At 39.2% G+C, this 12,461-nt stretch overlaps 2 protein-coding genes across 3 annotated transcripts in view; one reads left to right on the top strand and one right to left on the bottom strand.

Annotated features, from left to right (window-relative positions):
• ncln (nicalin) overlaps nt 1-12,461 on the bottom strand; it is a 115,237-nt gene that overhangs the window by 60,483 nt on the left and 42,293 nt on the right. The window lies entirely within an intron of this gene.
• haus8 (HAUS augmin like complex subunit 8) overlaps nt 1-12,461 on the top strand; it is a 40,318-nt gene that overhangs the window by 26,261 nt on the left and 1,596 nt on the right. For both annotated transcript variants that reach the window (XM_078423664.1, XM_078423663.1), the window contains 3 exons: nt 2,121-2,279; nt 5,945-6,086; nt 8,892-9,033. In XM_078423664.1, coding sequence (XP_078279790.1) covers nt 2,121-2,279; nt 5,945-6,086; nt 8,892-9,033 — 443 coding nt within the window. The remainder of the gene's footprint in view (nt 1-2,120; nt 2,280-5,944; nt 6,087-8,891; nt 9,034-12,461) is intronic.

Here is a 12,461-nt window from a genome sequence, read left to right as displayed (position 1 = left end):
AAGTGTCAGGAAAGACAATCTAACCTTCTCTCATGCTTTTAACCCTTTTCTTTACCCCCCCCCCCCCCCCCCCCGAAATCTCATGCAGAATTCATAATGAAAGCTTGTTTTCTCAACATGATCAAGACCTGTGTTTAATGACCTGATTGTCGTACAAAATCAGTGTGCCAAAGAATATTAAAGTACAAAATGAAATAACCGAATGAGGTAGAGTTAAGACTATGTGGGAGCACCTCTGGAATTGGATGTGAAAGAGGTTAGACAGCAGTGGGGAAGAAACTGTTAAGTCTGGATTCCCAAGGTTTCAAGCTCCTCTATCGTCTCCCAGAAGATAGAAGAGAAAAAAAGAGAATGGCCAGGTAGATGGACATTCTCAACCATACTTCCAGCCAAGCTGATGCAATGCACCTTGAAGATGGAGTGGATGGAAAGAAGAGGCTGTGATGGACTGGCTGTGTTCATCACACTCTGCAGGCAATCAAGAGCAGAGCAGTTGCTGTACCAGGTTGAAATGCATCCTGTCAGAATACTTTCTATAAAAGTTCGAGAGAATCCCTGAAGATGTGCCAAGTCTTGGCGTCTAAGAAAGGAGCTATGCGGTTGAGCTTTATTGATCGCTGCATCAGTGTGAAGGGACCAGGTTACGTTGCTGTTGTAAAGATGCCATCTGTAGCTCTGTCGCTGAGGTTATGGTTCTGTTCACTCCCTCGCTTCCTTAGGTCAGCAATTATCTCTTTCATCTTGTTTATGTTAAGGGCTAGGTTATTATCCTGACACCACGACATGAGGGTCTTGATCTCTTTACAGTATTTCATCTAATTTTTGTCATAGATCGACATAGGTTGACATCAGTGGGATTATCAGTGAACTTGAAAATTTAACTTTAAAAAAACCCCGCTCTAATGTATGCTTTGCACTTGGCCACACAGTCATAGTCGTATAGGGAGCAAAGCAAGGGAGTGTGCACAAAGCCTTGGCGGGGGGGCATAAACATTGAGGTTTCATGTATGGAAATATGATCAATTCAAATGGTCTGAGGTCTTGTTTTAGAAGAACATTGCAGTCTTTGACTGGATAACACCCAACAATCTTTTCGTTGTACCTGTGTACACATAACAACAATAAAGCAAACTAGAAATTGAACAGATGGGTGAACTCCCTTGGTTGCTGCAGCTATTCTCGCATTGATATCTTATTTGGTGCTGAGTGTTCCTGTCAAATAACTTCCCTATTTGAACCTCCTTGTTTCCCCCGCAATTTTTCCATGCAGTATGTGACCAAATCAGCAGTCCTTAGCTGGATGAAGGTTAAACCTAAATGAGTCCCTTCAAAGAGGGGTGCCAGCTGGAACCCTGCTCATTTTTATTTTGCCAGCAGTTCCTCACTTGTGTATCTGACCTCTGTACTGAGAATATTATATCCCAGCTTGATGTTTGTCCTTGTCCAGCAATTTGGAGCAGAATATTTTATTATCTAGTCAAAAGGAAGAGAGGCCAACAGCGGTACTCCTTTAAAGTTCTGTAGGAAAATAACTGCAGATGCTGGTACAAATCGAAGGTATCACAAAATGCTGGAGTAACTCAGCAGGTCAGGCAGCATCTCAGGAGAGAAGGAATGGGTGACGTTTCCGGTCGAGACCCTTCTTCAGACTCTTCAGTGTGAAGAAGGGTCTTGATCCAAAACGTCACCCATTCCTTCTCTCCTGAGATGCTGCCTGACCTGCTGAGTTACTCCAGCATTTTGTGATTCCTTTAAAGTTCTGTTTTCTTAACACTACTGACGTTTTGATCCAGAGAACTTCTGGCCTGTCTGGTTACTGATTAAGTCTAAGGCTGATTTGTTTATTCCTTTAAAATAAATGTTTTAAAAAACATGTACAGGGTTTTCTCCAAGTCGCTACTGAGCCTTGGAGTTGGGATCTGATAAGCTAGTAAACTCTTTTGGTGTGCATGTTTCATTTGTCTTGTAGCATTCTGTCAGAGTTAGTAACTGTCACTGCTCTTCATTTATGATTTTTTTGCGGGGGGGAATTTTGTTTTAAGCTCTTGAATGTTTTTTGTGCTACACATTTGTAGAATGAAAGTTTAGAGTAATGAACTCTTTTTATCGCCTTTTCCTAGAGGAGAAATTATTTGGGAAAATACCAAGAAAATGCAGAACGAAACTTGCTGCTACTTGAAGAGGAAACCCAGCGTTTGCGTAGAGAGATATTTGAATATAAACACGAGTACCTTATGCGGGAAAATAAAAAGCAGTTGAATTTGGTAATAGAGCAGCAGGTGAGTTAAAGTGAACTGTCTATAGTAAAAGATTCATACGTTGTAGATATGTATCCTTTTGTGCAACTCCTCCACACAGAGGCCCGGGGGGGGGGGCGGCGCGGCGCTGTAGGCCCGGTCAGTGTAAGCTAACGAAGTGTGTTTGGAGAGTGGGGCTGAGTGTGTTCAACCCGCCTCTTGGCCTGGGCGGCAGCCATTGGTGGAGGGGGAGCACGTGGCCACTGGCTGGGGTGAGGTTACGTGGGGCGCAGGCGGTGATGTCACCTTTTGTCCCTTATTTGGAGTTAGAAAGTTGGCAACCCTAGTTGTAAGCTACCCAAGTGGAATGCGAGGTGCTGTTCCTCCAGTTTGCATGTAGCCTCACTCTGGCAATGGAGGAGTCGCGGGACAAGGGGTCAGTATGGGAAGGGGAGTTGAAATGGCTCCAAACTGGGAGGTGCCTTGGTGGACTTAGTGCAAGTGTTTGGTGAAACAGTCGCCGAGTCTGTACTTGATCTTGGACTGAAAGTGAAAGCCAATACTTTACAACCCATCAAGGACAAAGCTGACGACATTGTAAAGATGAAGAGACCAGAAAATATGGCAGAGCTCCAATCTTTATTTGAGTGTAATTCCATACAACCTCAGATTCTTACTGGTTTTGTTATGGCGCTTAAAATGAAAAATGGCTGTGGATTGAGTCCAATAGAGACCACATGATATATCTGAATAATCTAAGCACCTGTTCCTAACTGATAATTATAACATGAGAAGGACATTGAATCTTGTCTGTGATGCCTCAAATTATGGAGCAAGTCCAGTTGCCTGTCACAACCTAAATGAGGGCCTGGAGAAGCCACAGTATTTGTCTTGCACTTTAAAATAAAATTTAAATAGCTACTCACTTTATGCTTAGCTAAAGAGAGGGACAGCTATAATTTTCGCAGTGAAGTTTCACCAGCTTCTATTTAAAAAAAAACAAAAACCTTTTCATTTTAATCGCTATTCTTAAACTCCTCGTGGCAGTCCAGAATCAACAATTCAAATTGTAAAACCTCTAGGATATTAAAATGGGTCTTCTATTATCCCACCACATCAGTGTTCCAAACAACCTAATTGCTGTTGCTTTATTCAGGCTAATACATGTGATTTGCTAATGTAGGAAGTGAGAATATGATTTCTACCTTGCAACTAGATGATTTGCTAATCACAAAGACAGAAACAGCTGAGAACACAGCAGGATATTTTTCTGAATGTATGCAAACTCAAACATTGGATGAGTTTGGGATGTGTATCCAACCATTTTACAGCAGAATATTTGATTTGTTCACTGAGTGTCTGGAGTCGAGACATAGAATTGTCGCCCACAATGTCTTGAGAAGACTGATATTAGATTAATTATGCTGGGAATGAACCAGCAATGTAAATATGAAGGCTATTGCCATAATCTTTGTACTTTTGGAAATGACACATCTTGTGATTTAGTGTCAACACTTTTTCTGTCAAAGACAAGAAATAAAAACACTGAAGATACCACGACTAACATGGAGTCTGAGCTTTTGTAGCGAGTGGAAAGACAATACATGATTACAATGGAGCCATTTACAGTGTATAGATAGATGAAAAGGGAATAACGTTTAGTGCAAGGTAAAGCCAGCAAAGACTGAACAAAGATAGTCTGAGGGTCAACCTATGAGGTAGATAAAAACATTGAAGATCCCACTACCATTTATCAAAACTGATAAACGTTTTGGGCCTTAGTATTCATTCTAACTGGAAAATGTGCTGTTGAGATTTAGTTATTTGGTGGATTATTTAACAACAGCACCAGGTACAGCATCAAACATTTATTATTTCTCGTATACCATTGCACTTCTAATGATGCAGCCAAAAATCTTGTTTTGTTATGGCAGCCTTGAAGAGTTTTTCCAAGATTGTTTTGAGATTAACAACGAATCATTAGTTGGGTTACTCTTTGTCATAACACCACATTCTAACACAGGATTCATCCCAGCAATTTATTAAAGCATCTTGCACTCTGAAGATGCTTTGAGTATTTTGCAGTCTGTCTTGGAGGGAATTGTGCCACAACAGTAGAAATGAAGCCACAATCTCAATTCTTTTCCTTAACAACTCATTGGGAAGAAGCAATGAGGAAGCAGATGGACATTGAATGAAAAAAAAATATTGGTGAGAGGGTGTGCATCTGCAGAAATAAATAATTTCTTGTGTGCATTGGAGGTAAAGTTTCAAGTATCCATCGTAGCAACGAGGAAAAAATCTGAAATAAGTTAATTTATTCCACGTGATAGAGCAGGGAAACCGGACCTTTGACCCACCAAGTCCACACCGACCATCAGCCGCCCACTTACATCATATTATTTGAAACTTCAACTCTCCCCAGATTTGAACACCATCCTACACACTAAAGCGCTATTTAAAAGCCAGTTAACCTCCCGACCTGCAGTCTTTGGGCTGTGGGAGGAAACCAGGCACCCAAGGGGAAATCCACGAAGTCACAAGAATGTGCAAATTCTACGCAGACAGCACCTGAGGTTGGGATCAACCTCGAATCGCCAGAGCTGAGGCAGCGAGTTGGATTGTTACTTTTTCCAAATTAAATAATTACAACACCAGAGTCCCAAGCACTAAGGTTGAAGTATTTGAGAAGGTCAATTATGAAATACTTCCCACATGGGAAAGCTGAGGTATTTGAATGTAAATGTGTATGTGATGCATGTGGCATGTGTGCATAATTAGCTGTTAGCCTGCAATAAAGTACTCGCCCTTGTTCTGAAGTTTGTGGTGGAAATGTAATTAGAATTTACCAGGACTGTAGGATGAGCTTAATGACCACTTCTATATCCCCCACAATGACAACAATATTATAAAATAGGATGTCAAATGTTATTTATGATGTGCCTGACACTCGGCAGAAGATTCATTCTGCAAATGTAATTGAAAAGGAACTTGATGAAGATAAATCACATTCCCACTTGAATTTAGTGTATTTTACAAATTTATATATGCTTTTAAATTCCTTTCTTTGATTTAAATTTCTAATAATCATTTTGCATCAATGCCAACACAGTAAATTTAAAAAAATCAGATCATGACCCTGGTCAGTCATGATAACCAAAATTACTGAACCATAAATCATGAATGTGTAAATATATTAGTTATGAGGGTTCATCTTCTACTTTAATTATATTTGCTGAATGGTCATTTATGCTGAATGCCAAGGTATTGGAATGCAACAATTGGGCTGGTTTGCTGCTTAAAATCCAAAGAAGAGTGCACTTGTTAAAATGTTTGCCTATTAATTTTGCAATTGTGTTCTATGCTAGTTGTAATGGCAAGGAAATGCTTTGACAGAATTTGTACATTTGCCTTGTCAGTTCTCTTTGAAACCTTGGGCATCTGAGGACTCTAATATCCATTTTTGATAATAACAATTTACTGAGAATCCAGCTGTGATGTTTGCCATTACCATCAATAGTCAGTAAGTCTTGGAAGAATGCTGATGCATCCACTTTTTTTCTTAAAGGCAAAGGAAGACAAGTTATAGACAATCGTGCTAATTTTTACTCTAATATTGTACATTTTCATAATCTGCATTATACTTAAGCTTGTTATATTCATTCCTTTTGTACTTTAATTATAGATTGAATTCAATTTGCTTGCAGATGGAATTTTTAAAGCTGGCACTGCCAAGTATCTGGCAGTTCAAAATTCAGTATAAAATCTTGGGTCAAGCTCTTGATGCAACCAGGCACAGCCTTCAAGTGAGGAATATACATATGTCAGATGATCCAAGGGAGAACTTGGGTAAGTTGAAGTACTTTGCAAATTCAGATGGATGATGTGGACTTTGCAAGAACTTTATATTTTGTTTCCTTGAAGGCCTTTGATCAAAGTGCAAATGTACAGTGCAAACAAGAAAACGTTTTGAATCATCCCCTTGTGGTTAACATTATCAACTGTGGCACAACTGCATTTATTATCGCTTTCCCCAACCTGTCAATGCTAATTGTCATTCAAGGACACTTAACAGAAAATGGGTAAAACAAAAAGATCTGATGAGGTAAGAGCATTAAGGTGGTTGTCCCCAGGGCGCAATGGGATCTATCCCATTTATGGAGGAGGCACGAGAGGAGATTGCGGAAGCCTTTGAGAGGATCTTTGTTCCTGTGGGAAGGAACAAAGGAGGACCCGCTGTGGGGGGGACCGCCGTGAGAGGGGGAAGAACAATGGACCCGACGTGGGGGGGACCACAGTGAGGGAGGGGGATGGACAATGGAGGACCCAGTGTGGAGGGGACCGCCCGTCGTAGCAAACAAGCCTTGCTACAATTCACGGCTGTTCATGGAGTCATCCTGTGACACTAAGTTGGGCCGAAATTCCTTCAAGGTTTCAAGGAAAGTTTATTGTCACATGTACCAGTTAAGATGCAGTGAAATTTGAGTTACCATAGAGCCATTCTAAGTGAAAAGCAACAACACACAACCACAAAAAAGTTAACATAAACATGGCTTCCTTGATGGCTTTGCAAGGAACTTAAATAATAATAATAATACATTTAATTTATATAGCACATTTCTGGAAACTCAAAGATGCTTTACAGAGCAAACAAAACATAAAAACAAACAAACAAACAAAAGATTTATCCAGACGGAGAAGCGGCGAACAAACAGCGCCAGCGTCCTCTCACGTCAGGGTCCGGCATAAATGGTTGACAATAAACAATAAACAATAAAATAGATTTTCTATACCACTTGGGATTGTTTGACATGGACGTTGCAGACTTGGACTTCACCTTGAAATGGACCTCCTGCTTCATCCATAGTTTCTACTTTGAGAACATTTGTATTGTCATCTTTGACATACATTCTTCTGCACACATTCTGAGGGAGTCTATAGTATAGGATGCCAGGTATCGTAGCTTTTGCTGTTCTTTTGCTCTGATCTGTTTTATGATAAGGACATGTCATGAATGTTAAACCTTGGCCTTTTACAATTTATATTTGTATTTTATTCTTAATTCTTAAATTATTTATGATAAGTAATTAAGTCATTATTTAATTGCTACTTTAGTACTTTATATCTCTTCCAGTAATATTTGTTTGAGGCTAGGGTTCGGTTTCATAGGTCACCTCAATCATCTCCATTTGTGGATGCTGAGAAATTTCTCAAATGTTGAGAAGTTATTCAACTTGTGGCATTTTACAGCCAAGTTGAATACATTGCGCTGGTCCTTGATACGGTCTTGTACTTTTCTAATATGGGCCACTGGCTGGTGATCAAGGGAGGTGTGAGCAGCTGGGTGGTGACTCAGCACGGAAGTATTATTTGCTCAATCAGCTGAGTCATTGAAAGAAAATTGCAAAAATGTATTTCTGCATTGCAATTGTCAACCAATTACTATTACATAAATTATTTTTATTTGGTAAAAAGGAGAGACAGAGAGAGAAAACAGGTGCACTGCCCTTCATGAAATGTGCCTCTGGTGGTCTGAGTCATGGAATGGATTTGGCCGAGGAAGCATTTTGGCTGCATTGATATAATCTGACACCAGTCAAAATTGCATAAACTTAAATATTATGCAAAGCAACATTCAATTCATGCAAGATCTCCTTTGCTGTTTAACAGCATCCACCTGTTTTAATGTTTGAACAGGAGTGCGGTGCATTGTTGCCAGTTCTATTGGGTTATGTCATTTTTACGGGTTATTTATTTGATAATGCCAATGGTCAGTTATCAGCCCTTATCAGTAATGCTGAAAGATAAGCAATTGAGAGCTGACTTTCTGAAACTTTCACTGCTCGGACGCATTCACTACTTGTCATGCTGGCTTCTGGAGGGATATATCATGCATTCATTGGTGGTTGATTTACCGTCTCGACCATGTATATCTGCCTTGATTGTTGGGAAGCAATACTGACTGTTGGTGGGAGTGCTAATTAAATGCTTTATTTGGGATTGCTTTGAGCTATGGGCCTGTTTATAGCACAGTCTGAATCAGAACTGCCCAAATTCGTAGCCAGGCTTCTTGCAAACACAGGCCATGTTTATCCCATTGGTCTAATTTTGATTTAAAACCTAGGCTTAAATCTATATATATTTAAAAAATCTAACCAAATACACTATACTATACTCTTAAATGTAACTCTGACAATTTAACATGGAGCTGATTTGTGGCTGCCTGGGAATTGCTGTAGAGGTGGTTGAAGGAAAAGGATGTGTAATTTCTTATGAATGAAGTTCGTGCAGGAAAAACCAAGCGCTGTTTGTATTCATCTAAATTTGCTGTGGAAGAAGGGAGGTACGTTACTACCTACTAAGATGGGTATATGGAACAACCTGCTAGAGTAGTAGTTGAGGTAGGTTTGATAACAACATTTAAGACTCTTGGACAGATACAATGGATAGAAAAGACTTGGAGAAATATAGGCCAAATGCAGGAAGGTGGGACTAGTGTAGATGGAGTATCTTGGTCGGCATGGGCAAATTGGGCTGAAGGGCCTGTTTCCATGCTGTACGACTCTGACTCTAAGAAGAGAAACATTTATTCCCTTAATTGTCCTATTTCAGGTGCCTATATCTTCACAGACTCACTAATGTCCTCCTTTGCAGAAAATTTAAAAGTTCATCTAAAGACAACACAACAGGTTCTAACTGGACTTGGTCTTGGAATGGATAAAGAAGATTCAAAAGCTTTGGCTGAAATTAAGGAGCTTGGGGTGACTGCCCTAAACACAGATAAAGAGATGAAAAGGTATTGGTGTACAATCTTTTTCCAATTTGTTTAAAGTTATCCTGTGGCATTCACTGACCTCTTTAACTACTGTAAGATGGCTCAACCGAAAAGCTAAATTTAACTGACTTGGATCCAAACTTTAAAGTGCAGCATGGTTGTGTTTTCTCCTCTTTCAAACATCTGATCACAGTTGTATTTTAAAAAGTTTAGTTTTGGGTGATATTGTTGGTGGCTTTATGCAGTCCAATAAAATCAGCAAGAGTTGACCTTTCAATTATGGTAATACACAAAACAGCTTGACTTTAATTGTAACATTTGCAGCCACGATTAGTTTTGAGATGCGGTTGGGAATAGCAAAATGGTTACTCCATCAGGCAGCTGACATTGAGTTTTCGTTATGACTTTGAATTCTGCTTGAATTAATTGCTACATTTAAGACCCTTTGATGCTAAAGAGTAAGGTGGCAAATGGTGCGCAGTGGAAAAGTTCATTGTTATTTTCTAAGTTAAACCACACAATATTTCTCAAATATGGGGGGGGGGAAAGGTTGTATTTAGAACAAAACTGCTATTATCAACAATTTGCATATGTAAAATTATGAAATTTGAGTGTTATTTTTGACAAAAATCAGGATATTTTTTGGAATAGTTAAATACTCTTAATTATTGTACATGATTCTGGCTCAGTAGAGTTAAATGATCTCCATACAGTTGACATTGCTGGTTAGGAGCCTGTGGACATTTTTCTTGGTCGCTCCCCAGCTTGTTTCATAGAAGACAAAGGTCTTTCAATTGGAACCCTCACTTTTGAATTTTGAGAGGGACTATCAAAGATTAAACATTTGCTTTCAAGTCTGTGATCGAGTGAGCGATATCTGCTGCTGTTTTCTAATCAGGAATATCTATGCACCACAGCACAGCCCATTCTGAGTGAATGCTGCTTCTCTGCAGTTTGTAACAGTATGATAAAACTGCACATTTACAATTGATGTGTGTATACATGGATTCTAATTTTAAAATAATGGTTTTCATCACATTATTTTGTAAATCTGTAGAATTTGTTACTTTTTAAAAATTGACTTTGCACCATAAATGCAGAGATTTAAAAAAATATACTTGTTGGCATTTACCTCATCAACCCTAGTGTCATGATTGATATCACTCTAGACAATCAAGGAACTGGCCTTGTCAATTAAATCCTCAAGCTTAATATTTGCTCTTAATTTTAGTACAAACTGATGTGCTGGAAAAATATACCAAAATCCATGGAATATAAGGCTATTGACCATTAAAATGTATGTACTAACTGCTGAGTTAAGTTTCCCACTGTGAGCTAACACCCTTTTGTATGCGGAATATAATGACTGAGCAAAGCAATGTATATATAGTTATATAATTCACAGTGGTTATGCAATATGCTTCTGGTTGTATAGTGTGCACTGATTAAGAAATTTCCTCCTTCAGAGTGGTTGAGACAAGCTACTTGCACTTCCTTTTTAAAGAAAAAGTGGGACACCAAAGCACAGTGCATTTCTGCCTGTGCTAATCTTGATAATAAATAAAGAACAGAAAGTAATACCTCCCTCCACTACCAACGCATTTATTTCAGTGACCAAGACTAGTGTGGGACAGTAAAACCAGTTCCATCTCCATCAGACCCCCTGCCCTTTTTGCAATTGCAAGAAATACAGCACTGGCAATTTACCACTTCTATCCCTGCTCCAAGACCCCATTAACGTCAAGAGCCAAGTCAAGGGTGTTTAATCGTCATATGTACTGACAATGGAACAATGAAATTCTTGCATGCAGCAGCGTAAAAGGCAAGTAAACACATCACTCGTAGACAACATAATAAACAAAAAAAACAAATTAAAAAAACTCCAATATTAGTGAAAAAAGTCTGAAGGTTTTGGTGCAGCCACGACAGTTCATAGTTTAGTTAGTGTTTATAGCCTCCAAGAGCCTAATGGTTGTTGGGAAGAAGCCTTTTTAAAACCGGGTGGTTACTGATACGCAGGAGTGAAATGTGAGCGTGACCAGGGTGGTGTGGAATCTTGATGATGTTGTCTGCCTTTTTGAAGCAGTGTCTCCTCTAGATCTTTAAGATGGTGGGCAGGTCAGTCAGTACCTGTGGTGGACTGGGCAGTTTCCACTACTTTTTGTAATCTCCTTCATTCCTGGGTGATTGAGTTGCTGAACCAGACAGTGATACAGCCAGCCAGTCAATGTGCTTTCTACTGTACACCTGCAGAGGTTCGAGAGTATATGACTATGTACTGAATCCCAGGTTTGAATCAATAAGACATGTCTCATAATGCATCGATTTACTTGTACTACCAGTGCTCACCGTGGTTTCGTTTGGAAATTTAACATTGACTGATTGGTTTATAGGGCATCTTTCTTCCAAAGGAACTTTAATTCTGATGCCATTTGCAGTTTGACCTTTGTCTGAGCCCTCTTAGACTATTCTTATTAAGCCCAATTATGTTTAAGGAATAGAACCGACTCTTTTAATTAGGCACACCTTCCTGCCTTGTATCACGTATTTTGCCATCATTTCCTCTTGTAATTTTGAATTTCACACGTTGTCTTCCATGTACATCTTTTGCCAGATCTTCCTTCTGTATTCACCAGCCTTTGCCACCCTCTTTCAGCTTGTACAATCGCCATTTGTATTGGTCAGTCTTTCCTGCCCTCTATTCTATCACTGATCTCTCTTAACTTTTCCTCTTTCTGTTGTAAGGTCATCAAATGAAACATTAACTAACTCCTTTTCCTAACTCCATTGGTGTTGATTGGTATTCTGACCACTCTCTGATTTTTATTATGGAACAATTAATATGAATAATACAATAGCCAGTGCTAAGCTCTGAAATCGTACTTATGTAAATATTATTTGATTCTTAGATGTACACTATCCTGGAAGTAATGCCCATGCTGTTCAAATGATTTTGGTTATGTAAAATGAGGTTTAGGAAAGTGTTAGGTCCAGAGTAACCTGTTGACATTTGTGGCATTGGTTTGCATTGAGCCTGAAATGTCAGTACTCTTTTCCAAATTATGGTTGTTGAACACTACATCTAATATATTGAATTTCTGTCATCAAAGCGCTGATTTTATCTTCACACCGAAGCAACAATTGATTTGTAAATCCAGCTCTTGCGGTTTCATAAAAGATAACGATAGCATAGTGGTACACAAGCTGTGCTGAACCACAATATAAATTACCAATTTTCTTTGGTAGGTGACTGTATTGATGCTGCTCACCCCAAGTTATTGAACTGTGGGGAAAAATGAAACAAAAATAAGAGAACAGAAAGGGGGGAGTGGGGGAGAAAGATAAGGAGGTGGGGGGGGGGAGGTTATTTGGGCTTTTAGAGGTTATGTAAAATTAGAGAATTCAGTATTCATACTGTTGGGTTGTAAGCTACATTGGTTGTAGCCAGC

This window comes from Rhinoraja longicauda, chromosome 28, assembly GCF_053455715.1.
Source record: "Rhinoraja longicauda isolate Sanriku21f chromosome 28, sRhiLon1.1, whole genome shotgun sequence".
Lineage (NCBI taxonomy): Eukaryota > Metazoa > Chordata > Chondrichthyes > Rajiformes > Arhynchobatidae > Rhinoraja > Rhinoraja longicauda.
The sequence above is the reverse complement of the archived record's forward strand: the minus strand, read 5'-3'. Positions and strand labels throughout refer to the sequence as shown.